Genomic DNA, 25,048 nt, shown 5'->3' on the forward strand with positions numbered 1-25,048 from the left:
GACCAGAGCATGGATTTCTGATAGGATTCTGGTGCCCTTTCCTACAGACTTCAACATAACCCCCCAGTCTGGTTGTAAAGGAGGGGAACAATAGTGCCCATTGTGCCGCTGACATTTCTCTCGGAGGGGGCGGCTCCTCAGTGAGCATTTCCCTGTTTAGCTCTCTGCCATAAGCACAGACTTTTGCAGCCCTTATTTTTGCACTTCCATAAAGTAAAAGGATGAAGGGCTACATTTGGGAAGCCCCAAAGTGACAGCCAAAGCACATGCACTGATGTGATGTGAAAGACTGTGGCCACAGAACCACTTCGGGACTGTTGCATGGCCACTGATACGGCTCCTAAATTACCAACAATTAACTGATACGCTCTGGTCATTAAATCCTTGTTCAATTCAGTCTTTCAGGCAACAAAGACAAACTACTTCTCTCAGGGATGCCTTGCAGGTCTCTGTGCTGATTTTGCTAAGAATGTACCTCAAGTCATTACCTCTGCCACATGAAGTGCCTTCGGAAGACCATCAGCTTATCCCTCAGCTGGGACTTGTTTTAAGCAGGTCACATGCTGCTTTTTAAGTGATTATTTCTAGCTGGTGCTCAGGGCACGGGAGGGTTGGTGGCCACAGCTCCTCTTGTGCAAAGGCAGAGATTCAAGCCAGCGATCACAGGACTTACGCTGAAGGAGCCAAATCGTACACGAATGCTTGTTCTTGGGGAGGAGAGGCTTTTTGGGGTGTCTTCATAGCTCATTAGCACAGTTTCTACCACAGTTAGCTCAACTACACAGCTCCAACTCCAACCACATCCTCCTGAGCCCAGGAAAACATTCCAATCCCATTTTACAGAAAAGGATATAGAGGCTGTTTTAACAGTGGGATCCAAGTCTATTAAAAGCTAATGAGATGTGCTGTCCAGCGAATTTACCAAAGTCATGAAAAATTGGTTTCAGAGCCAGGGCTACACCACAGCAGCTCCCAGGGCCTAATCTGTGCCCAGGCAGTTTGGTATCACATAGTCCTTCCTGCTTTTAACTCCTGTGAGGTCAGCTCCAGGAGCTTAGCTCACTTTCAGGCTCCTGCATGACAAAATCCAGAACAAGGGCATCATTCACGGACACCACCATCAGAACTTGATCGTAAAGAAAGCTATTTCAAATAACAACCAGAGAGTTAGAAAAATCATGTCTAACCACATGTCTGTTGAGAAGAATATTATGCAGCATTTATCAGCCCAGACAGGAGCTTGCTTCATAAAACTGGTTTCACTATGGGAGTTTAAGTATATGGCAACTGATAGGGGGAATATAGACATTATTTTACACAAGGAGAGTTTCTATCTATTACTAAGCTATAATTTTAATTGATATGAAGCAAGAAGAACCACAAGAATAGAGCGAGAGCCCATTTCTCACAGCACATCTATCTTGTGTGTAGTTGCTGAGGGCTCGTGTACCACCAGTTTAGAAACATGTGTAATTGCTTATGGTCAGCATGGTACCACTGCCAGATCACACATTAAACAGATAACCACTATTATTATAAGAGCAACTTCCTTGACCTCATATTTTGGTCTGGCTCCGAATTCCTGTACTTTACCAGTTTGGTTTGTTGCATTATGCCAGCCTTCTGCCTCTACATGTCATTTTCTACTCCTGTAAGTGACCGGTGCGATGGAGAGCTCCCTCTAAAAATGCATATTTGAGCACATGAATAGAATAAATTCAAGAAATACGATCACAGTTGCTCCTGTAATGTTTTTATAAACACAGAGTCTCTGCTTTTTTATTATAGTTAAGGTACAGTGTGTTATTTGGCAGAGGAATCTGACTTGAAAATGTAAAAGGTTCAGGCAACCACACATTTGGAAGTAGAAATCTTTCTTTAAAACAAGGCTCTGGTTTTTAAACATAGCAAAATTTCTGGAAACTTCAGTTTCTCAAAGTCTGCCAAAGCTCCAGTCACATGTAACATATTCTTGGGGCTTATATATAATGCTTCAAGTAATAAACAACATCTTGTTTAGAGCAGGATAGAAAAAAAAAAGAGGGAAAACAATCATTAGGAGTCAAAGCTCTACATCAGCACTGAAAACAACACAAGCTTTTCGCACTGAAACCTCAGAATAACTTTTATAATGGATCAATAAGAGATTTGTGTACTCTTCACACCTCTAAATATTGCAGATAAAATGGGTTAAGTTCTTGCAGGAATTATATAAAATTTATTACAAAAGAAATAAAATACACTCACTAAATTGCATTCAGCTTTTCAGAAACAGAAAGAAAAGTTCTGGTCACCCTAATTCAGTAACAGGATAAGTTACACGTTGTACATAACTACAGGTCATTGGTAGCCCTTCGGTGCTCTCTGTGCAATTCATTTATCATGTGTTTTTTATTCAGGAACAAGGCTGTGTTTAAAAAAAAAAAAAAAGTTGCTTCCATACAAAGGCTCATCGTGCAGAATATTCACAGCTTAAATATATGCACAGTCATCTCTACTAGTCAGACTCCATTTCAGTCCTCTCATCAGAATGCACATTAAGAGAATGAATCTGAGATACAGAAATAGCACACCACAGCCAGGACTGGAGTAGGGGCCCTAATACCTACCTCACTGGGATCGAGTCAGGTTTAATTAATTAATGCTTATGAAGCACTATGAGCTCCTCAGATCATCTCTTCAATTCATTATCACCCCCATTTGTTTTGTGTCCCGCTTTCCCCCTTAATTCAACAGTGAATTTCCTTCAGAAAGTGTTGCATTTATAGAGTAATGAACAGATGAAAGCGGTTGGAGTGATTTCGCAGGAGTATAAAAGGGACCAGGAATCCTTCCCCTTCCTTCCTGCTTGAGTCATTTAGCGTCAGGTCTGAGAGGAGCATGAAGCTTCATGATGTGTAATGCTTCTCTAGAAGTCACCCCTGACCAAAACTGTGTCCAAATGCACCAGAAAATGGTGAAGGTAAGAATTTAACATTAAAACATTGGGGTTTGGGCTGGGAGACTTCTTTACTTGCATTTATGTTAATTAAAGATGGGTATGAGCCACAATGCTCAGAGGGAGGGGTATGGATGCAGGCATTTGGTTCTTGCCTCATCTCTAATAATTATTAGATACATTGGATGGAAATAGTTGGAAAGAAAATCAATAAGAGAATGAATCAAGAAAATTAATGGCAATTTCAAATACTTACAAGTATAGGATTTCACTCAAGGGCAAGACAAGATAAAATTAGTAGTCTGTATTAAAACAAAACAAAATACAGTTTGATCAACCTTCCACTCAGTGAAATTTTCTTTAAAGATCTCAGATTTTGGCTCCAAATAATTTGGGTTATAAAACTTAACAGGGAAGAAAAGAAAGATTATCTAGTGAAACTCCAAGGTTGCTATAGACTTTCCGAGAAGAAACCAGATTAAGACAACAAAATTACTGGTGGAGGAAAAGCTGATAAAGAAGACTAGAATTTGATAATGGAGGAATTTAATTATTCAGGTATTGATTACTATGATAACTATGTGGAAGCTAACAAAGTTTGTTTGTAGCAGCAATGCTATTAGCCCAGTGAGCAGCCAGTAGCTATGCTGAGCCCCCTGCTTGGAGATAGGCATGTGTGCTGCTATAAAATTAATTTTAATTATAAAATTTAACTTTAATCACATTTAATGTCAATATAAGTTTAAAAGTTAATGATAGAGAGTTCAAACCTCACTATGATAAAGATCCACATAGATTTAAAGGATAAATCAATGGAAAACATTCTTATCAAGAAAAAACTTAGGAGATTCATGAAGTGATTAGACTTGGGTCAGAAGAACAATTAAAACCTAAATATGCTCTTATTATTCATTCAAAGAGAAAATCTCACCAACAACAAAAGAATTGATACAGCCAATCAATGGGGAAGTGCACCAATAACACACAATAAAGGTAATCTGAGAGTAGTGAACCAGGAAAAAGAAAATGTGCTTTAGTGGGGGATGTTTTGTAGTTATTCTGGCTAAAAAGTTCTTCCTGCTGTACTTGGAAGATAGGACTTCATCTTCCAGGACTCACAAATACAGTTTTAGATGTTTTTGTTGCTGACATACCATACCAAGAGCTTAGCAGGTTACAAGTGGAATTGACCTCTGGCAGTCCCATGACCAGAGGAGTGGTGTCCAGTTCCATATATTATATATTTAAACACTGCAATTTAATCAGTACACCTGTGAGCAGGTACTTACAATCCAGTTCTCCCCCAAGATGGAAGATCTCCAGCAAGAGGTGTGGACAGCAATCACTGAAGCTTGTTGAAGGTGAGATCATGTTTTTAGGTCTCCTTCAGACCAATGTTAAAACTGACCAGGTTTTCCCTTGGACTGGACACACTTCCATCACCAACTTAGGCAAAAACAAGCTCTGGTGACTGATCCTGTGCATTTTACAACACTGCAGACTTCTCTGCCATTGAAAGAGAGGTGTCTATCCCTGGTGGGGTGGAGGTTAAGGATCCCCACAGTATTTGGCATGTTCCCAGGCTGCTGAGTGAGGCATGTGGTGCCCCCAAAACCCTTCCTGGCTCAACTGAGTGTCATCTTACCTTCCTATAAGACTTGCTTTCTCATTCATTAAAGACGTAGAATAGTTCTTTTCATGAAAAACAATCTTCTTTTAGAGCAAAACCCAATTTTCCTCAAAAAAAAAAAAATAAACCTTGGAAAAAGATTTTTGTTTTTCCATGAAAAATGTTTCTGTTTGGAACCATAACCACAGTGATTCACTGGTTGTTCCTCACCATGATGTATAAGCCAGAGTATAGTTAAGGCAAAATATCATCACACTTCAGCAGAGATACGTGGATACCACCAAAGACAGAGAGACCTGTTCATGGAGGATGTAGCACCCAAATTACAGCACCTGTTAAACAGGTTCAATAGGGATTTGATTGTACCAATTCCATTTGTTTTAGTCTTAAATTTTTCACTTGGTTTCAATTCAAGGGGAGGGACTGTTTCCTGTGTAAGATGTTAGCTTTCCAATATTAAAATCAATCTAAGCATGAATCTAATATTAATCAACCACTTACCGTATTTACCAGAAATTGCCAGGTTCATCATTGTAATAGAAAGATCTATAGATGGGAACAGAAAGCTGGGAAGGATAGTAAACATCCTAAAATAGTCAAATAACAGGAAAATAAAGCGTAAGTCATCACTAATCTGAAACAAAATATTACATAATGTATATCATTTAGTAAAACATTAAGAATTATTTTTGCAGTAGCAAATAAACATACACTTCTTGAGCTAAAGAAATCCATAAGAAATGTGGATAGAGAAAATAAATCAGAAATGTTAAGAGGCATCCCAACAGTAATTTTGATCTCTTGGCACTGAAGTAGAGCCAGTGCAGTGCATAAGGGTTAACTCCTCAGCTCACATAAATCAAGTTAACACCATTTAAGTTAGCAAAATGTATTCAAAGTCAAATTCATTTACTCCAGCCAAAGATCTGTCCCTAACTCTATCCTTTGCATTTTATACTGCATTAACAATTTTAACATATTCGTCTTTAAGGCCCAATATACTTCAATATAATCTCCATTACATGTACACACTTTTATGTACACATGCATATGCAGAGGAATTCATACATATAAAATTATTTTAAATCATAATATAAACAAATTAACATAACACAATTCATGGCTATGAAAAACAGAATAGGAACGGTTTTGCAGGATTTAGTGAGGAAACACACTGAAAATCCTAATTTGAGTAGAGTCAACCAACGTGGATTTATGAGCAGGAAATCGTGCTCAAATAATTTGTTGGAATTTTTCAAAGCTATCTCTGCCAAGGTAGACAAGAAAAATACTATGGATGGTATACAATATGCCTAGACTTTCAGAGGACTGTTTGATAAGATCCTACACTAGAGATTACCGGCAAGGTACAGAGTCACTGCATAAATGATAACAAACTTTAATGAACTGATAACAGTCTGCAAACAGCATTCACCGAGTGACTTAGAGATTGGCAGGGTAGTGCCTGGGTCAGGTTAGGAGCTTGTCTTGTCTCCAATCTATGTAAAAGAATTAGATCAGAATATCAAAGGTAAGGTATCAAATCGTGCCGGGGACATAAAAGTGACAGGAGCTCGAGCAGCAATTGTCTAACTCCGGCTATAAACGCGAGATCCACATCAGCAGCAAATGCAGCATCAGCAGCACCGGGATCGCGCTGCTGTGCCGGAGCCGGGAGCTGAGAGAGCAAAGTAAACAGGTTTTTCTGATTCGGGGGGAATGTGAAAACACGCTCGACACTGGCAGAGGGACGGGAAGAAATAGGGGAGCGTGTTATGGAAAGGGGAGAGGCAAACCCAGGTGCTGCTTGGAGAGAAGGGAAGAGCTCAGGGAGCAACTGGAATTCTAGCAAAAGGGAAGGAATAGATAAGAGGACGCTTTGAGCTTTTTAATCCCTAGGAGATGGGAAATTTAGAGGGGATTAAAATCTTTTGAAATTTAAAAAGAAAAAAACCGGCCAACTTCTTTTTTTCTATCCCAATTTAATAGGCAAGTGTTTAGGTGAGACTTTCCATCCCAGGAACGGTTACCTTATGATTTTACTGCAAGGGTCTGTTAACAGAGCCAATCCTGTTTCCCTTGAACCCAAGGCCCGTGTAGCTTTCAAGCACTGCACTCCCGTTGTGCCTCAAGGATGACAGATCTCTCCAGAAAAGCTCAGCACAACCACCAGATCAGGGGACAGGACAAAATTCTTGGGGCTCATTTCTGTGCTGCCACAGCTCAGGTCTGTGCTGGAGGAGCTTGACAGCCCTCCTGATGCTCTTTCAGAAGAACCTAAAAGATTACAGCTCCTAAATCCTATTTACAAGAGTGTTTCCTCGCTGAGAAACACAGTTTGTAATCACTTTCAGTGTGCTTCTTGAAAATGGGGGTGGGCCTCCTAAAACTTTGAGAGGTTTTGGAAACCCTTGACCTCACTCCTCGTGCAATTTTTTTTATATTCCCCATGGACCAGCTCCATGAAAATAAACTGGTACAGAGGCAAAGAACACAAAAACAGGACTCAAGTCCTTTCATCTGAGAGAAGGATATGTCCTCCAATAAATTTTGATGAAAAAAAAAAGAAATTAAAAGATTACTGAACAGGGCTGAGCAGATTCACTCCAGCGTCTGAGGTTATTTAACTAAAGACTTCTTTCTTCGGTTGTCATTTTGTCCCTCACAGGAACTACACAGAATTTCACCAGGTATTTAAATAAAAAAGAATTAGTTAAGAATGAACTCTGCTCACAATGGCTTTTCTACTTTTATCAACCTTTACATTCATGCTTCTTAAAACTACTTGTCCAACCTTGGCTTTATTGTCATGTCTACTTCACTCATTTTTTAAGACCCATACTATATGATCTAGTGAGCATTTATCAAAGATTAAGATTTCAGATTATTATACAATTTTTTCCAATTATTCTCTTTATTATCCTTATGCAAGGACCCTCACAGAAGAGCAGTCACTACACCAACTTCCACTTCTGCAAATCAGTTCCTTTAGGCAAGGATTTTAAAAACACAGGGATTTAAGCTATGGGTGTTTGCAGTCCAAGAGATGCCATGGGAAATGTGTATTACATCTCTCACTGCCCCTGTCCAGGCCTAAAGTGGCATTTTCAATTCTTCTTTGGATCGTCAGCTCTCTGGTAAGGTTGGATTCAATCCTTAAAATCCAACAGTAAAATTATTTTTGAGACTTTTACAGCAATTGTGGATATTGGATATAAACCTGAAGCTTACTGTGCCTGTCAGATCCAGTTTACTGATTAATTTTTAACCAGCTGCATGCCCATGTTTTCCTTTCTGTCATAACTGTTACTTCACCTGCCTGAAACCAAGAGATTTCTAATTTTTCTTCCGTTTCCAAGTTTCTCAAAGTTCCCTGTTCACCCAGTGCTGCCATCGTGGTTCCTGAATAAAACCTCAGTGTTTCTCAACGGAGTGCAGAATTTCTTCCCCTAAACAACCTCTGCTAGCTGTGTCTCTTTTTTTTCAGGGGAAAATCTCTAAATAAATAAATAAATAAATCAAACCTCCTAGTCACTGTAAATGCAAGTTGCTTCCCTAAAAAAGAGAGTATAGCCAGATATCAGAAATAATTGTTAATATATTGGTTTTCTAGGATTTCAATGCACTTAAACAACAAATTTAAGAGTCTTTTCTCAATCTTGCATTACAAAGTGATCTACTTTGCCTGCTTCCCACTTTATGCTTCACTACGAGTATTTTTGTTTCACCAGCCTATCGATCTTTGAAATTTGAAAATCACTCAGGTTTATCTGTAACTTGTGTTTCTTTCCCCACGTTTGTGTTGAGAGCTCTAATGCCACTCTACTTTGAGTTGCCTCTGAGGAAAGGAAAGACCCAGGGTTTTTTACATGTCTGAGGAAGCATCTGTATGCTAATTCCCCTTCAACTTTGCTAGCAGAAAATTTAAAGGGAGATAGTTTTTAATAAGTGAAAACCAGTTATCAGTCAGAAATCTTTGTAACATTAACGATTTCTTGGGAGCCTTTTTCCTCCCACCAGCCTTCAAGGCTGTTTCTTGACTTTACAAGATCATTATAAGTTAATACTTGACTCCCAAAAGTCCCGCTCCACCTTAAAAATTGCACTGAATCTGTCAAGCATCAATTTTGAATCAATGCCAATTCAGTATAAATAAAGTGTGATATGGACACTCCAGAAAAGGATAGCCTGCAAATCAAAAGAGCTCTTATCGCTCAAGGAACGTGATAGATTTTTCTCCACTAATTCCAATTTTGATCACCTTTTCCAGAGAAGAACTTTAGTGACTCAAATAGGAATAAGATATGAAGCAGTCGTTGTTTCCGGCTGTTAAAGATGCTTGATACAAATGAAGTCTGAGCCTAATCCTTTTTTAAAAAGACCTAAACATTAGTATTTTCATAATTAGGTTGAGGGCTGAGGTAGTGGCTGTATCTGGTGAGTTTAAAAAGGAAAAAAACCAAACAGATTATGCCAATTAAAAATGAAAGGTCTAAGAATAAACAGTGAATTCTTGTAGAGCGATCTGATTCACAGCGTAGTAGGCACTATGTCAAATAAAACCACCGAGTGAACCAAAGTATTAATGAACAGAAGAGATATCCAGACATGTTTACACAGGCAGACAGGGCTGGAGGATATATCCACAACACGGGGAGGTGTGTTGTAATAAACTTGAAGGGGGGACTGACTTGTTGGGCCAAGTGTCCCTTTCCTGTCCAGGAATTCCTCATGTCCTCATTACCCTTTCACCTCTGGACAGCTGCAATATTAAAATCTGGCTCATGTCTTAAGGAAATTGAGTTTAATGTCCTTAATTCAGTCCCCAGTCCACATATATCCATATCACAAAACAATCATACAATTTGGCTCGATGGACAGCATCTGGTGAGGGAAGAGGCCCATCCTGGAATGGCAGGGCTGCTGCAAGGCAAGTCTAAGGCCTCTGTAAGACACGTGTAGACTGTGTGATACACACATGGTACGTTCACACTCGAGAGAAAATAACTTCTTTTCATTCCTTTCTTTTTCTGGTGTCTTTTGCGTGCAGCATTTTAACTAACAAAAGGAGCCACGCTCCTGTATCACAACAGTAACCAAGTCAGACAAGAATGAAGGTGGCCTTTGGGTTCTCATGTTTTCTTCACCTCTAAATGCAGGGTATTATAGGATCGCAGAATATGCTGAGTTGGAAGGGACCACCAAGATCATTGATTCCCACTCCTGGCCCTGCACAGGACCATCCCCAAGAGCCACACCCTGTGCCTGAGGGTAGCATCCAAACACTCCTTGAGCTCTGGCAGCCTTGGTACTGTGCCCACTGCCATGGGGAGCCTGTTCAGTGCCCAACCACCCTCTGGGGGAAGAAACTTTTCCTGACATCCAACCTAAATCTCCCCTGACAAAACTTCAGGCCGTTCCCTCGGGTCCTGTCACTGGGAGCCTCAACAAGAAGCAAGTTATGGGCCTGATTCAGCACAGCTCTCTCCTCTCTGAAGCACAGATGAGGGTGCAGGGTTAGGTGCTTCATCAATAGATTACGTAGCAGAGAAAACATGAGTGGCATGTTTTGGTCCTGGGGATTGATATGCAACACTCTGAACACCAAAGTCAACTGCTAAATAATCTGGAGTCAGAAAAGGGGCAGAGTGATTGTGACAGGGGAAAAAAAAAATGCGAGGGGGATAAAAATCAATCATTGAAAGGGTGTTATGTTTTATGTTAGTAAATCATTTTAACTAATTGATTACATCATATCTCCAGCTAGGCTTCCGATTTGAAATCTTCAGGAATCGGTGGGCAGGGATGTAAAAGGCATTTGTTCCCTTCATCTGGATAACATCTATGTTGCATGTTTTTCAACATTATGGGGGTTTTTTCTGTATCTTTGTTTCAGAATATTTTTTATGCCTTTGTGATGATTTTCTTCTGATCCATTTGCTTACCAACATAAGGAGTATAAAAGAGTTTGTAGGTGCTTGAAGAGTGTAAATATAAATGCCAAAGTACTGGGTGCATTTTGGGGTGGAAAGAGGGGTGTAAGATGGAGGATAAGTCTGTCAGCTCGAGGCAGAAGCAGCTGATTTGTAAATAACAAAATTGCAGGATTTATTCCTTTTGATGCACTGCACTTTTATTAAAAGAAAATCCCCTGGAAACCTCTGTAAATGGCATGAAACATATAATTAGACTTAGCTTTTTTCACTCTGTGCTTATTTAAGTGCTCCGTAACTTCAGTGGTGATTCAGTAACAACTGATTTTATAGAAACATCTGACAATGAGAACAAATATTTGCAGTGTTTTCAGTCTCTGCTCTACATTTCTCCCTATGAGGCAGAGCTTACCCTTCCTTGTGTGTAGATTAACGTCATTTTCTCTGTTGCTCCCACCTCTAAACACATCCACTTTCCAGCATGAAGTATCAGATGTGACTTTTCACATCTGACTTCTTGCCTCCGAAATGCTACCCCACAAATTCCAGTCTCCAAATTCCAGACACAGACATCACTGATATCTCCTGTGCTCCCAAAAATGAGTGCCACCACCAGGCAGGCTTTGGCATAGGCAGTCACCACTGCCAGGCAGGGCTGGTGGTGGGTGGGGGCACAGGAGTTCACTCAGGCACTCCCCTGCCCCAATAGCAGATATCCAAGGCTGTGCTGTGGCAGAGATTTTTTTTATTTTCCCTGAGCTCCACCACTTCTGCTTTTCCCCTGACTTGGTAGGGAAAGAGGTCTTGCACATAGAGAGCCACCCCAGCAGAGCCATTGGTATAGATCAGATTTAAAGTCATCCAGGGTTGACTTTGCTGCCCTGAACCTCCCCATCAACCTCCACAAAACATCAAAACAACAGTATAGGAAATGAATATCCCTCTGCAGTGAGCTGGGTCCTTGCAAATTGACCTTGCATGTCCCCTTGTGGGGACATGGCTCAATCAAATTACGATACAGGAGATGGAGACTCAGGATTGCAGTCCTTGACTCCTGGAGCCCAGGGCATCAGTGCTCACACCAGCACAACCCAGGCTGCCAAAATTATTCCAGAGACCATTTTCCCTCCTCCCTAGCCCAGAATTTGGGAAATCACACCCATTCATAACCTCTTGTGGTAGGCCCATTGACAAGTGGACCCATGGATATGTGTGGACCCACAGGGTGAACATCAAACAGTATTGCCATATTCTGCCTCATACATTTTTTGGACCCATTTCCAACCTGTCAGAACAAGGAAAAGGCATAGAGTCAATTTGGTAGCTTCTGATTTTTTTTTTTAAATAAAAAAGATAAAAATAGCCATTTTTCGAGGGTTTCAGGTTGAAGGTTGCTTGTCAGAATCCAAGAAGAGAGCAGCAGTTGTTCTGACACTGCGGTTTTCACATCCTTGTCAGAGATTTGAAGCAGGATAGCTGATGTGTGTTAAAAAAAGGATGGTAAGGTTTAAAATAGTTTAGATGCTGCCTGGAGCAAGTTTTAAGTGATATAGTAAGAAGCATTGGTAGGAGTGTACATGCACCTAACACCAACCTTGTGGGGAAAGGACTTATTTAAATGCTGGTGCCTTTAGCACGACACTGACCTGGGACACCACAGAGCAAATGACCCAGAGAGGAGCCAGGAAATTTCCCAAGAAACGTTTTTAAACCGTAATATGGGGAAGGAGCGACAACCTGGAGAACGCTTTCATGGCAAGGGGGGGGGGGGGGGGAATATCTCTCCTGTTTTTGACAGCTCTAATAACCCAGAGTCTAAGATTTGGGCTTGGAAAGGGGCCAGTTGGCCAAGCCTCTATCCACAGACAGGCTGGAGATGATGCTGATAGTCAGAGGGAAGCAAACAGAAGACCTGGCAAGTCCGATGCCACCCCTGATGAAGGGGATGTCTGCCAGCTCGTGGGTAAATCTGCAGTTTAGGTGTGCAACAGTCGCTGCGTTGTGCCTCTACTTCTCTTGGAATCTGATACAGCCAGCAACCACCCACAGAACGGCAGCAATTTTCCAGACATTGGGCAATCCTGTACACATGGAATTTCTTTGGAAACTGCGCTGCAGTATCTAATTGTTTTGAATCATCTGGGATTTTCTAAATATCTTTGTAACCCTTGTGTTTCTGCAGATTTTAAAATATACAGCTAATCTCCCGGAGTCGCGGAGAGAGGAACATGTTTTCCCCGGGGCGGTGATAAGAAATAATTGGGGCAATCGATCGACTCTGGAACTTTCGGATGGCCATCAAAATGTCAGCTTTGCACCCAGATTCTCTGCTGGTAATTTCACCTCTATTAACTTAATCAGTAGTCAGTGGGGAAAATGGGGAGATGCCAAGAAAGCCGGGGAAAAGGAAATTTGATCCAATCGCAAATAAGTAGAACAGGGGCTACTGTGTAACTGTAGAATTTATATTCACCATTCAGCCCGGCTAAAACAAAACAAAAATCTCCATTTTCTACATTAATAAATCCACCACAAAGTTGTTGATTGGCCTCACAAAGACACAACCATATTTAAGGGGCTTTGGCTGATGTTCTTGATGCCCCTTCCATGGAACTGTTCAAGGCCAGGTTGGACAGGGCTTGGAGCAACCTGACCTGGAGGAAAGTGCCCCTGCCCGTGGCAGGGCACTGGAATGAAATGAACTTTAAGTTCCCTTCTAACCCAAACCATTCTGTGACTCTCAGCACTGGATGCCTTCCCCCCAGCACTGTAGCTGGGTGACCCCAACCCTAAAAGTGCTGTCTTGCTTTGCAAAGCAGTGTGGGAGCATCTCAGGGGTGTTTGCTTTCTCTCCTGCTTTCAGAATCAAAAAGCATAGGTTTAACCCCAATTTCCACCTCGTCCTTTTGAAGAGGACTCGCTGCCACTGCCACCAGCCTGATGGCCACAGTGATGGCAGGTTTGGTCACTGGGCTCAGAGCTCAGCCCTCCATGTGACAAGTATTGCTCAAGTTTACCACTCTTGCTATTACAAATTCAACCCTTCCTAGAATTAAAAAAAAAAAAAAAAAAAGAAAAAAAAATGGAATCTGTTATCACTGAGCATATGCAACTGCTAAACATCCTATTCAGTATAACTTCAGCCCGTTCTGAGAACTACTTTCACAGTTGCTTTATACGGTGTCTGTCTGTCAGATATTGCCCACAAGATTTCCACAGTCTATAAAATATACTTCCACCATAAAAATATATATATATTGGACATATTTATTACTACCTGGTGTGGAAAAAACAGATATTAAAAGCTTTTATTTTCATTTTACGTTGTATATGTACTGTGTACCTTGTATTAATGGCACTAAAAAAAATTAAACACGGCCTTGTACTTGTGCTTCCATTTTGATGTAATTTCTCTTATCTGCTACATCTAAATCATTCATCAATTTAAGGTGTTTCTAGAGCAACAATTGCCCTAGTTCTTCAGTATGACATCAAGGAGCCAAGAGGCTATACACAGAATATTTGGACATCCTGTACATTTAAATGTGCCACTAAATAAAAATTCTCCAAAGCTTTAATTTCTTAATAAATCAAAATCATATCTTGCATAAGTGAAAGCAACCCCTTGGGTGCCAGGCAGGGCAATATTGCTATAACAATTAACCTGTGATCAGAGGCAGTGGAGCAGAGGCTAGTCCTTTAATTCCTTTATTTAATTTTTATACCTTTTGACTTCTGGTTTTGTCCAGCTGCCCCTTCCTCCTTTCTGTTCCCCCTGTGGCTGAGTTGTGCTCACACCAACCCAGTGCTGAGCGGGGTTGCATAACAAGCACCATCACTTGCACCTCTTTGCTGACCAACTTATAACTGATCTGCAGCTTCAGTTGTTCCTTTATTGCCACCAGCTCGGAGCAGGCAGGGCCTTGAGGTCTGTGATTGAGGCACATTGAAATACAACCAGAAAATACTGATGTTGGATCGCTGTGAGGACGCTGTGAGAAATTTATATTAAAAGTTCTTGATGTTTCAGACACCTCAAGTTGAAACAACCTTTGGTCTTCTCACTAAGTGTCATATAAACAAGACAGGAACGCTGTGTGTCTGAGATATTCCTTTATGGTTTCCTAGCTTAACCCCACATGGCTTTTAGTAACATGTATGTACTACAGGAAACCTCACCACTGCGTTTAAGAAAATGAGGCCTAAATGTGCTCATATCCAGAAGATTCACCATCTTATTAATGCATATATGTCATGCATAGATTATTAACAGCTTCATAACTAGATAGGAACTTGCATTTCAATAAACATACTTTTACGAGTGCAAAGAAAAAAAAAGTTTTGCATTAGGATGTTACTTCGTGTCTTTGTCCTGGGAGAATGCAACTAAAGAAACCACATTTAAAATCAGACATTAGATATGCAAATATGTGTTCAGATCAGAGATACGAAAATTATTCAAATGATTAATTATTCATCATAAAAATGTCAATTAATAATTCTGAAGCATAATAGGCATCTTTCTAATGCATCTTTATTTTTCAAGCCTAAATACTGTTGAATCTGTGTTCAATTGCATTCTAACAAGTTTTTAAAAATTCAACAAAGTAAACAACCAACTATAAACAAAAGTGAGCCGTGAATTTTAATCACTACCAACTGAGCCAAGAAATGTGGCCGAACTTCAGCACTGATCCCAGAAGAGAAGGAAAAAGCATCTCCAGCTCACGGTGCGGGACAGCAGATGGAGGATGCTCGCTGCTCACTGCTCTCTGCCTGGTGTGAGAAGAGGTTTGGGATCCTGTGGATGCTGTTCTCCCACTGCAGACACACAGACAGACATTGTGAACAGGAGCTGAGCAGCTCTAGGCCGTCAGAAGCAACTTTATAAATGACAAAATTAAGAAAAACATATCAGGGAGATTCACTTTTAACGTGCAGGGACTCGCACAAGATTAAATATTACAGTGATCTGCTTGTTAGAAATGCCCAGGGATAGATAAATTAAAGCCAGACAATCTTTTCCCTTGCTTTTGGCTCATATCCTATCCCTACATGGGTTTTCCGCAGAGGAACTCAAAAACTTTGGGAATGTTGATTCAAAAGGTTTCTTCCCAAATACCTCAGCAGCAGCTGGGGGGAGAGTCATTCCCTGACCCTTTCTTCCTGTCCTCTGTGCCGACACCTCCATGTGGAAATGGGAAAAAATAGAGGCTTTCCTTTCTAAATCTTAGTTTATAGGGACACCTGTACTGAGAAAAAGTATCCAGCAGCATCTTGGGGCCTCATGGGGCCTTCCCTGCTCACAAAAATTATTCCATCCTGTTTTATCCTCTACCAACACAGGTGACTGCAGAAAATAATCCACCCTGGGTTTTTTTTCATTGGTTTGGGGTTGTTTGGGATTTTTATTTTTTTGCCAGTCTCCCAATTTCTTCTCGAGGCAAGGACAGCTTCAGCACCCCAGAGATTGATCATGAGGAGCAGCCAGAACCCACAGGGAGCCCCTGTTCTTGCAGGAGCCACTCCCTCGGCGGAGCAGAGCTGTGGGGAGGAAAGGATGCTCTCCCCAGGCTCCGTTGCAAGTGGGCACATCTCATCTGGGTCCCCTACATGGGGATGTTTAATCCCTGATGCAGGAAGGGTTCCACACTTTGGGGAAAATATTAGAGGGTTATGGTGATGAAAGACCTGAAGGAAAAGCCTCAAAGCAGCTGAAGCTTATTTAGAGGTGCTAAACCACTGTCTTCACCAGCCTCTAAAATGTATTAATCAAAACTTATCAGCCAGAACAGTTTTGCTGCTATTTCCTTGATTTTCCTCCTGTGCCGGGGAAAAAGCAAACGTATCTAAATAAATAAGGCCATGAATCATCCCCCCAGCCCACAAAGCCACCATGGCAGAAGGTCCCAGCAGAAGGCCCCAGTCCTCCAGGAGCTGTGCCCTGAAGCCCTCCTTGGTGGCCCCTCCCCTGCCAGTCACACCTTGCTGCCTGGAGGTCTCGGGGGTCTCTCCCTGCACGGCCTCTTTTTCATGGCAGGGTTTGTCCCTGCAGCAGGATTTGCCCCTGACCAGCCCTACAGACCCACACAGGGATGGGGACATAGGGTTATCTCCAAGGGGGTCATCATCATGATAGGTTTTGGTGGATGAAGGGAAACCCACTGAGAGGACAGGAGGCAAGACAGCTTCCCCCATGGCTTCACTCAGACAGGTTTGCATCAGGGTCAGGCTGCTCCCATCTTAACTCTCTTCATTTTCACACAGGAAAACTTGAGGAAAAGAGGAAAAACCTGTGCCCAGAGAACTGCCCTTAAAACCGTCCCCAAGCCACAGAACTGGAAGCTGTACACAAGGAGGGAGCTGGAGTTTGTGAGGATATTTTGGCTCCCCTTGCTTTTAAACTGATGGGGTGGGGGGACTGGATTTGCAGAAGTTTTAAAATAGGGCAGGGAATAGGATCTGCACGGGGATGCTGATGGTGCAGGGGCTGGGAGCCGGGCTGCCAGCACCATCCCAATAAAGGCAGGATCTATAGGCTGTCATTATTTCCATCTCCTAAAGAAGCTGCACGCCCGTTATTAGTTCAGAGCAGGGCAGGAAATCATCGCCTGGATTAAGGTTAAATTCCATCTCAGAAGGGCTTAGCTGATTGCTAAATGTTTATGTCTGGCGTCCAAAAATTAAAAATAAAAAAAAATAAACAAACAACGACAAACACCCCCACATCCCACATTAAAATAACATCTAATAAGGTTGGGTGCTATGTCACTCCTGCAAAGATCCAAGCAGTTTATTGCTCCGATGCAAACCCTGCTGAAGCACTTCAGAGCTGGAGACACTGTGAGATTGAGGGCTGAAAGAACAGCCAGCAAAATTATGAATAGGGTTTATCTGACAATACCAACATGTTCCTTAAAGCCCTTGAGCATCATCACACGGTCTGAGGGTTTGTTTTTTAGTGTGGCTGCAGATGTACATGTTTTAATGATACAACATCGATGGCAGTCCTGCCTGTTGCGGGTTAGGCTGCAGCCTCTCATAATCTCCAGTTCATCCTCTCGTTTTCTAATCTGGAAATGTATGAACAATATGTAAGGAGTTTGTAATGGGATTAATTTATTTTGAGAACTTGTTGGTTGGGTTTTTGATTTTTTTTTTCCTTATCCTCCTAGAAAACGTGGGTGAGTGGAAATCAAGCGAGTCAGTAATTAGCATTCACTTTTTTCTTTTTCTTTCTTTTTATCATATGCATCTAAATTCAGTTTAGCTCTTTAAGGAATTGCCAGACTGCCCTTGATTTATAGGCAATGCCTTCTGGATCTGAGAGGATCTAATTCAAATTAATAATACTTGAATCTGATTTCAAGATATTTGCACCGTGCTATATATTTCATTAAGATATCATCACTCTGTGTGTGTGTGCGTGCATGTGTGTGTGTGTGTGATATGTCTCTGCATATACAGGTATATTTAGGCATGGAGAAGTCAGGCATGCTGCAGGAAAATCATGTTGGCATTTAGAGAACAGTGACAAGAAAACTTTTAGCAAAGCCGGGATGACTCATAGCAGGGGAAAAATAAGAAATATAAAGAAAAATAATAATAATTAAAAAAAAATAGGGAAGCTTGTTCCCACCTTTGCAGTAGTTGGGGATTTCAGAGGCTGCAAACCACCAGAGCCTGCCTCTCCCTCCTCACTCCTCCTGCAGCTCGGGGTTGGGGAGAGGGACACCCAGAGAGGGGGTTGGTGGCTATTTCCCGTCCTGGGGGGGGGGATTTGGATGCCCCTGCCGGAGACCCCCCTATGCACTGCCTCCCCCGCATCTCTCAGGGGCACCCAGTCCCGTCTAACTCACAGATGACCAAAAAAATCCCAAGCAAATCTCGGTGGCTCTGATGAGCTGCAAAGACACGCGGCGGGGGGAGGCGAGGGGGGCGAGGGGGGGTCCCCTTCCTTCCTTTGCGATGCTGAACCGTCAGGAAGGTGTTCCCTGAGCAGGACCATTTTGAAGCGCAATCCCTATCGCTATTGCTCGCCTTCCACTTCTTGCTTTAGGCACACGTTCAACGCACAGTTCAAGAGCAGTTTATCTAAGCTTAATGTAAGTAAAAGTGCAGTGTGGGATCAGTGTGCCATTTGTTTCGGTTTTCTTCGGGAGGGGGAGAAGAAAAAAGAAATAAAGTGCTGTAATAGGTTGAACTCTTGTCAGAGCAGGGAAATTGTTTCACAGCTCTTTAACGCAGCCCTTTGGGCAGCCCCACGTTTACCTCGGGAAAGGACCATACGAGCAGGCAAGACGCGAAGTTTCTCTTTGCACCGATATTATTTCGAGCTCTTTTAGAGGAAGGAACGGCTGTGGGTTGTGCTGGGAGCTGGGCATGAGCGGCTGGAGGCTCAGCCGGACCAGCCCCCTTTGCAGCTGAACGCCTTCGCTCAGCATCCCCAGCTCGGGCTGCCTTTACTTACTTCGATATTACTTCTCGATTACGTGCGGTGCAAACCAGCTTTTTGATTAACAAACCGGCAGAGCGTTGGTTAAGAACACTTAAACTTCAAAAAAAGAGAAAAAACTATCCCCCTGGGAAGTGGGCTCTGAATTGGTTAATAATGTGCAGTACTTGCTAAATTGCTGACTTCCAGATGTGGAAAATATCTTTCTTGTTTAGGACCTACGTAACCTGATTGGATTACGACAGAAGCGTCACATTGGAAGGCTTTTGAGTGATGATTTAATTAACCATACAGTAGAAAGCTGTATTTGCCAGGAAACCCCTTCCATATTTGCATAACCAATCCCTTCAGTGCAAAGGTGGAGTCTGGGCTTTTTTTTTTTTTCCTTCTTTTTTTTTTTTTTATATATGTAATTTTATTTTAATTTTCATACTTGAAAAAGGTGAAAAACTTGTAACCTCCCTGAAGTTCAGTCCCACGCGTTACTTGTCCACGCTGTCTCTCTGCTCATTCAGCTACTTCCAAGGAAGAGCAGAGCCAGGAAAAGAGCCCATCTCACCCCTGATCCATATCTGTGAACAAAACAGATAGACTGTAAGATCTCAGCACGTTTGGTTGGTGGTTCTTTTTTTTTTTCCCCCTCAGATTTAGCTGACTATTCAAATAACCTGGATGAGTGCTGAAATGAAAGGGAGGGGGAAGAAGAAAAAAAAAAAACAAAAAAAAGCCCTAAAAGAAACGCGTTAAGGATAAAAATAAAACAGCACCAAAACAAGCCAGAGAGCTTATTTGCAGTGCCCGAACAGAGTTTAGTTTCTAGGCTTTATGTTAGGGTAAGTTTTCCCCGCGCAAGATTGCGAGGGGTCCGCGCGGGGCTGCGGAGCGGGACGGTGCGGGGCAGGAATGCGGCCCCTCGCCGGCTCGCGGGCGGGCGGGCGAGCGGGGGGACCCCGCCGGGGGAGAACCGCCAGGGATCCCGGCCCCAGGGATGGAGAACCGGCAGTCCAGCCTGGGGGCAGGGGATCCGGCGGGATCCTGCTGGGGAGGGGCGGAGGATTCCGCCTGGGGGAGGGAAAGGATGCGGGAGCGGGCGGGGGCACAGAGGCAGGATGCGCCCGCGCCGTGGGGGGAGCGGGATGCGCCCCAGCGCGGTGTGCAGAGGATTGCAGCCGGCGGCCGGGGGGGGGAGGGCGGGGTCGCATCCGCGGGCAGGGGCTTGCAGACCCCGGGATGGGCGGGATGCGGATGGCGGGCGCGGTTGAGTTTCCGCGGGGCGCGGGCGGCGCGGAGCGCAGCGCGGGGCGGGGCGGCGGGCCCCCCCCCCGGCGGGGGGCGGGGGGCGGGCGGGGCAGGAGGTGGAATTGCAGGTGGAATTGCATTTCTGCCGCTAAAGCGTTCGCGGAGACTTCAAGGTATAATCTATCCCAGATCCTTTCCCAGAGAGAAACTTGGCGATCACGTTTCCACATGATGCTCACGTTTGGTGCTCTCCAATTATCCCTCCCCACAAAGATAGGTGGCGTGTGTTGCAGGGTCTCTCCTCTCGCTCGTACAGAAAAGAAAAAGAAAAAAATGTCATTAGAAGAGGCGTAACACGTCAGTCCGTCCCCAGGTTTGTGTTTCCTGGAGTGGCAGAAAGAGATCAGTCCTAACCTGCCCAGCAGGAATAACGGTCCTTCCGACAACTCTTTGCAAGGCTTTTTACAATTTCTCCAGGAGCTGCATCTCCCTTCACCTTTTCTCCTCCACTTCGCGGCTTCTTCATGCTTTTTCTTGTCACCATTTCTGGCCAAAACTACAAACAAGACTTCGCAGGTAGGTTCGGAATTTAATTCCATTTTCTCCCTTTTTTTTTTTTTTCCCTCCTCTTCTCTTTTTACTCAGACCACCTCACGCACCAGCAGGCTTATTTCATTTCGAGAGTATTTTAATTTTTCTGGCTTGTTTATACTTGGGGCGAAAAAATCTCTCTTTTTTTTCTTTATTTTTAAAATTTTTTATAACCGAAACCTGAAGTCACTCCAGCACCGCTCCGGGAAGGGGTGAGCGGTTTCGGGGAGCTCGGGGCTGTGCCACCACCACCCCTGCTCCCCTTACCTGTCAGCCAGGTACGGGAGGTGCCTTTTACAACGCAGCACCAAAAGTTTTAGTGTTAGGAAAGGACTTCGTCCTCCTGCAAAAAAACCCCCCAAAAAAACAAAACAAAAAAACCAACAAAAAACTCAAACATCCCCCCACCCATCTCCTGCTCTTTTTATTTCAGGTTTTACATCTGAGCTCTGAAAGTTTGCAGGTACCTGTTAATGCTTTGCATGCCCTGAGCATGCAGAGCCAGCCCGGCCGGGCACCGCTGGAGCCCCAGCCCCGGGCAGGGTTCCCCGGCAAAGGATGTGTTTCCCCAAACAGAAAGTTTTGCTGTTTTGTCTGTTTAGTTGGTTTCATTTCTTTATTTTATTTTGTGAAGCTGGGTGAAGCAACACCTTAGCTTCTGGAAGCCTAAAGCAAGAAGTGAAAGTACTGACTGGAACTTAAAAGTCGTTTACCAAAAAGCAAAAAAAAAAAAAAAAAAAAAAAAATTTAAAAATTATAATGTGTATTTTTAAAAGCTTGCTGGTTCTCTAGAAAGAAAAGTGTTCTCGAAATTTGCAGGTTTAAAATTATTGTCAACTTTTTGCGGGAGGCAGGGGAGCAAGGAAGGGAGTGAAATGCATTTAAAAGAATTCACCATTGGTCGTTTTGCATTAAAACGCCTATTGCCGAGGCAAGCTGAGGGTCCGGGCTCGCCTCGGTGCCTGTCCTCCCTCCCCGCTACATCTCCTGGTAGATGTGCCGCGGTGATGCCACCATTGCCCACTCCAGTCTCGGGAATAACTGGCAAATACTAAAGTTTCTAGCACATTTCTCAGCCTCTTCCTTCCTCAGCCACATATATGCTCATCCACAGAGCCACCAATTCCCTCTGTCCAAGCAGAATCCCAAGCAGGAGAGTGTGAGTAAATACGCTGACCCCACACACACTCTCTCAATCTTCCCATCCTCTTACCTGCTTGGAGATTTATTATTTCTTATTTTTAGCCAAGCAGGTTTTATAACAGCAAACGTCTGAGGGAAGAGTTCAGGCAGAATAAAAAGACCCAACAGCAACACACTTCACTGCTCAGTCCTGGTGTGAAGCTCCAGCAAAGTAAAAAGACACAAGGGAGGGGAAAGGAGGAAAAGGGAAAAATTATCTCACTCTGCTTAAAAAAATATATTAAAATTGTTGAGTCAGGTAATAATTTTTCAGGTTTTATGTAAAACTCCCAGTGCAGGAGAAGACAATAGATGCGAAGGCGAGGGGGGATCCTGCTCAGGAGAGCAAGGGTTAATTGCCCTTGTTTTACAGTTTGCATCTGTTACATCTTTTATAGCCCCCTGTTTAAACTAATCCTCAAGTCAAAGCATCTTTAAAGCTACAGCATCTTCTTCGAGATGGACTGAGTTTCAGGAGCGTTCTTGCAGCAAACCAAACGCTCCTGCCTCTCTCTCCCTTTGACAGATAGAGCCTCCTGCCCAGCCCGGGCACACAGGCACACACAGTAGGTCTAAAAGTTTACAAGTTGTGTTTTTTTTTTCTTAAAAAAGAAAAATAATCAACAAAAAAACAAAACCCAACTGCAAGGCTGAAAACTCTGACAGCGGTAGTTTTGATTTCTGTTTCTTTTCTGGGAAGGAAAAAAAATGACACTCTGAAGCTTTGTTTAACTAAGGGACAGGGGAAACCCTGAATATTGTCAAACTGACTAAAAAGGTGACAGAGGTTTATAATTACACTCCTCGTTGTTAGGGGGAGGGGGAGGTCTCCGTGCTGAGCTTTACCCCAAAAGGACAGGGGAGAGCCATGTTTCCCTCTCCTCTTATCACTTTGCTGGAGTGCACTTTGGGGGAAAAAAAAATAAAGGCAAGAGAAGGGTAGGATTTCGCATGAAAAGAAGTTCTAGTGTCAAATTAAAGTACTTTTAGGAGGAAATGGTCCGCCTAGCATTGAGTCAAACAGCCTACTGTAAAAGCTGTGCATTCCCTCATACGGTCATGAGTTATGACTCATTTGAGATGTAATTCTTGTCTCTCTCTCTCTCTCTGATCTGCTTTGCTGGTGCAACACACACACACACAGGGAGGGAGACACACGCACACGCGCTCACACACACACACGCAGAGACACACACACACACACACAGAGAGAGAGAGAGAGAGAGAGAGAGAGAGAGAGAGAGAGAGAGGGAGCAGAAATAAATAAATAAATAAATATATAAATAAATAAAGAAGAAATCTGCCCGGCTGGGGAGAGAGGGGGAGCCCGCTCCGACCGCGTCCCACCTCCCCCGGCACGGCCAGGCTCGCCGTGTGCGTGGATGGGTTCTTTTTCGGGTGCAAACTGGGGTCCCCGTTGGCGCCCTGCGTTTAAATGGGACATCCCGATGCCCACATTGTCGCTGTGTTTGGTCGTTACATAGAGCCTGCGTGCTGCTGCTGCTGCTGCTGAATCAGGGAGTCGAGCCCATGCGAACTGCCATCTGATCCACTCTTATCAATGAAGCAGCAGATCATGGCGGATGGCCCCAGGTGTAAGAGGCGAAAACAAGCCAACCCCCGGAGGAAAAACGGTAAGACGCCCCCCCGGGAAAACTTTTCCGGCCGGCTCCGCCGCGCCCGGGAATGGAGGGGGGGGGCTGTGGAGGAAAGCCGGCGGCAGGACGGGGAGCGGGACGGCGCGGGGAGGACGGCGCCCGCAGCCCGGGGGCTGGCCGCCCCCCGGCTCCCTGCGCCGCGTCCGGGGGCTTGCGCGGGCCGCGGAGCGCTGGGGAAGGGGGCAGCGAGTGGGGCGGGGGGGAGCGGCCTGGCCGCCGGACCGCCGACGCCGCCGCGCCCCAAAGTTTGTTGCGCGGGCGCGGAGCGAGCGGGCGCTGCCCCGGAGCCCCCGGAGCTCCCGGTGCCCGGAGCGCAGGCAGGGCGGGCCCCGGCGCGTTCTCGCCCGGCGCTGTCACGGCCCGGGCCGGGCCGGGACGGTGCGGAGCGGAGCGGAGGACGGATCGGGGCGGGGAGGCGCGGAGCGGCGCGGAGCGAGCGGGCGCGGGCGGCCCTGGGAAAAAACCCGGCAGCGTGAGAACCCCGAGGCGGACTGGCACCGAGTTAGCGGGACTTCTCTCTCTTTCTCCCTCTCTTTTCTTTCTTTTCCTTTTTTTTTTTTTTTTTCTTCATTGTTAGGGACTCGAAAATGAAACTTCCTCCTCCCTGATAATTAATAATACTAATGAGCTCGGTGCCCGATTGTCCGCCGCTGCCCTCTCCCCCGGTCCCCGCCGGCCGCGCAGGGCCGGGGCGCAGTGGGACGCGGTGTTCTGGGCTGATTTCACATTTGGCAGCTTTCACTGGTGTGATGGGTCTCTCTTTCTCCGTCTCTCCCCGTCCCTCCCTTAGTTTCTTCCTTTCTCCCCCGGCTGATAGCCGCTCCCCCGCCGCCAGCCTCCCCCTCCCCGCCCGCAGCCCCTCGCATGGCCATCCCGGCCCCACTTCCAACAACTTTCCTCTCGAGGAGCCAGAGGAAGGAAGATATTTGTGTGAACCTGAACCCATGCTCTTATAGCTCAGCTACTTCATTTAAGTGGAGAGGTGGAGGGGGGCTGAAGGAGGAGGGGGACACACACACAACAACAACAACAACAAAAAACACAAAGACAAGAGAATGTTGATTAGAAACAAATGATCCTGCCCCCCCCTTCCTCTCCCTCTCTAGGTTGTGAGTGTGAGTGTGTGTGTGTGTGTGCGCGTGTGTGTCTTTTTCTTGTTGTGGTGGAGGCGTCGAGCCATATGGGGGAGTGATAGAGGAATTTTAGTCAGAAACTGTTCGTTATGTTACACTGGCTTTTCCCTTTGTGTTGTCTTTGATCTATTTGCTTGGCTTAGTATTACAAAAAAAAAAAGGCACCAAAAACCTAAAATAATATATTCCGAGCAACTTCCCAAGGATCCGTTCCTTGTTATCTTTTTTTAAAGTCTCTCCCCCTTCACCACCACCCTTTACTCTTGTGTCTGTCATTATTTAAGGTGGT

At 44.2% G+C, this 25,048-nt stretch overlaps 1 protein-coding gene and 1 long non-coding RNA gene across 4 annotated transcripts in view; one reads left to right on the forward strand and one right to left on the reverse strand.

Annotated features, from left to right (window-relative positions):
* Positions 1-15,101: 15,101 nt before the first annotated feature.
* On the reverse strand, positions 15,102-20,817 carry LOC108640785. Of its 2 annotated transcripts, XR_001921480.2 has the most exons (4): positions 20,610-20,817; positions 20,435-20,502; positions 19,390-19,528; positions 15,102-15,322 (listed from the first exon to the last, which is right to left on the reverse strand). It is a non-coding gene; the product is annotated as an uncharacterized LOC108640785 (long non-coding RNA). The 2 variants fall into 2 exon arrangements; XR_001921481.2 differs by having other exon boundaries at positions 20,435-20,817.
* The window catches only part of ZEB2 (zinc finger E-box binding homeobox 2), a 115,462-nt gene continuing 110,645 nt past the window's right edge, over positions 20,232-25,048 (forward strand). Inside the window, exons 1-3 of one of the 2 annotated variants that reach the window (XM_018078892.3) lie at positions 20,362-20,568; positions 20,673-20,771; positions 23,453-23,602. In XM_018078892.3, the coding sequence (XP_017934381.1) occupies positions 23,530-23,602 (73 nt within the window). In that variant the 5' untranslated portion in view covers positions 20,362-20,568; positions 20,673-20,771; positions 23,453-23,529. Of the gene's footprint in view, positions 20,772-23,452; positions 23,603-25,048 lie in introns of both variants that reach the window. The other variant, XM_018078891.2, reaches the window with a different exon arrangement.

Source organism: Manacus vitellinus, unplaced genomic scaffold (assembly GCF_001715985.3).
Source record: "Manacus vitellinus isolate BGI_N305 unplaced genomic scaffold, ASM171598v3 scaffold_43_pilon, whole genome shotgun sequence".
Classification (NCBI taxonomy): Eukaryota; Metazoa; Chordata; class Aves; order Passeriformes; family Pipridae; genus Manacus; species Manacus vitellinus.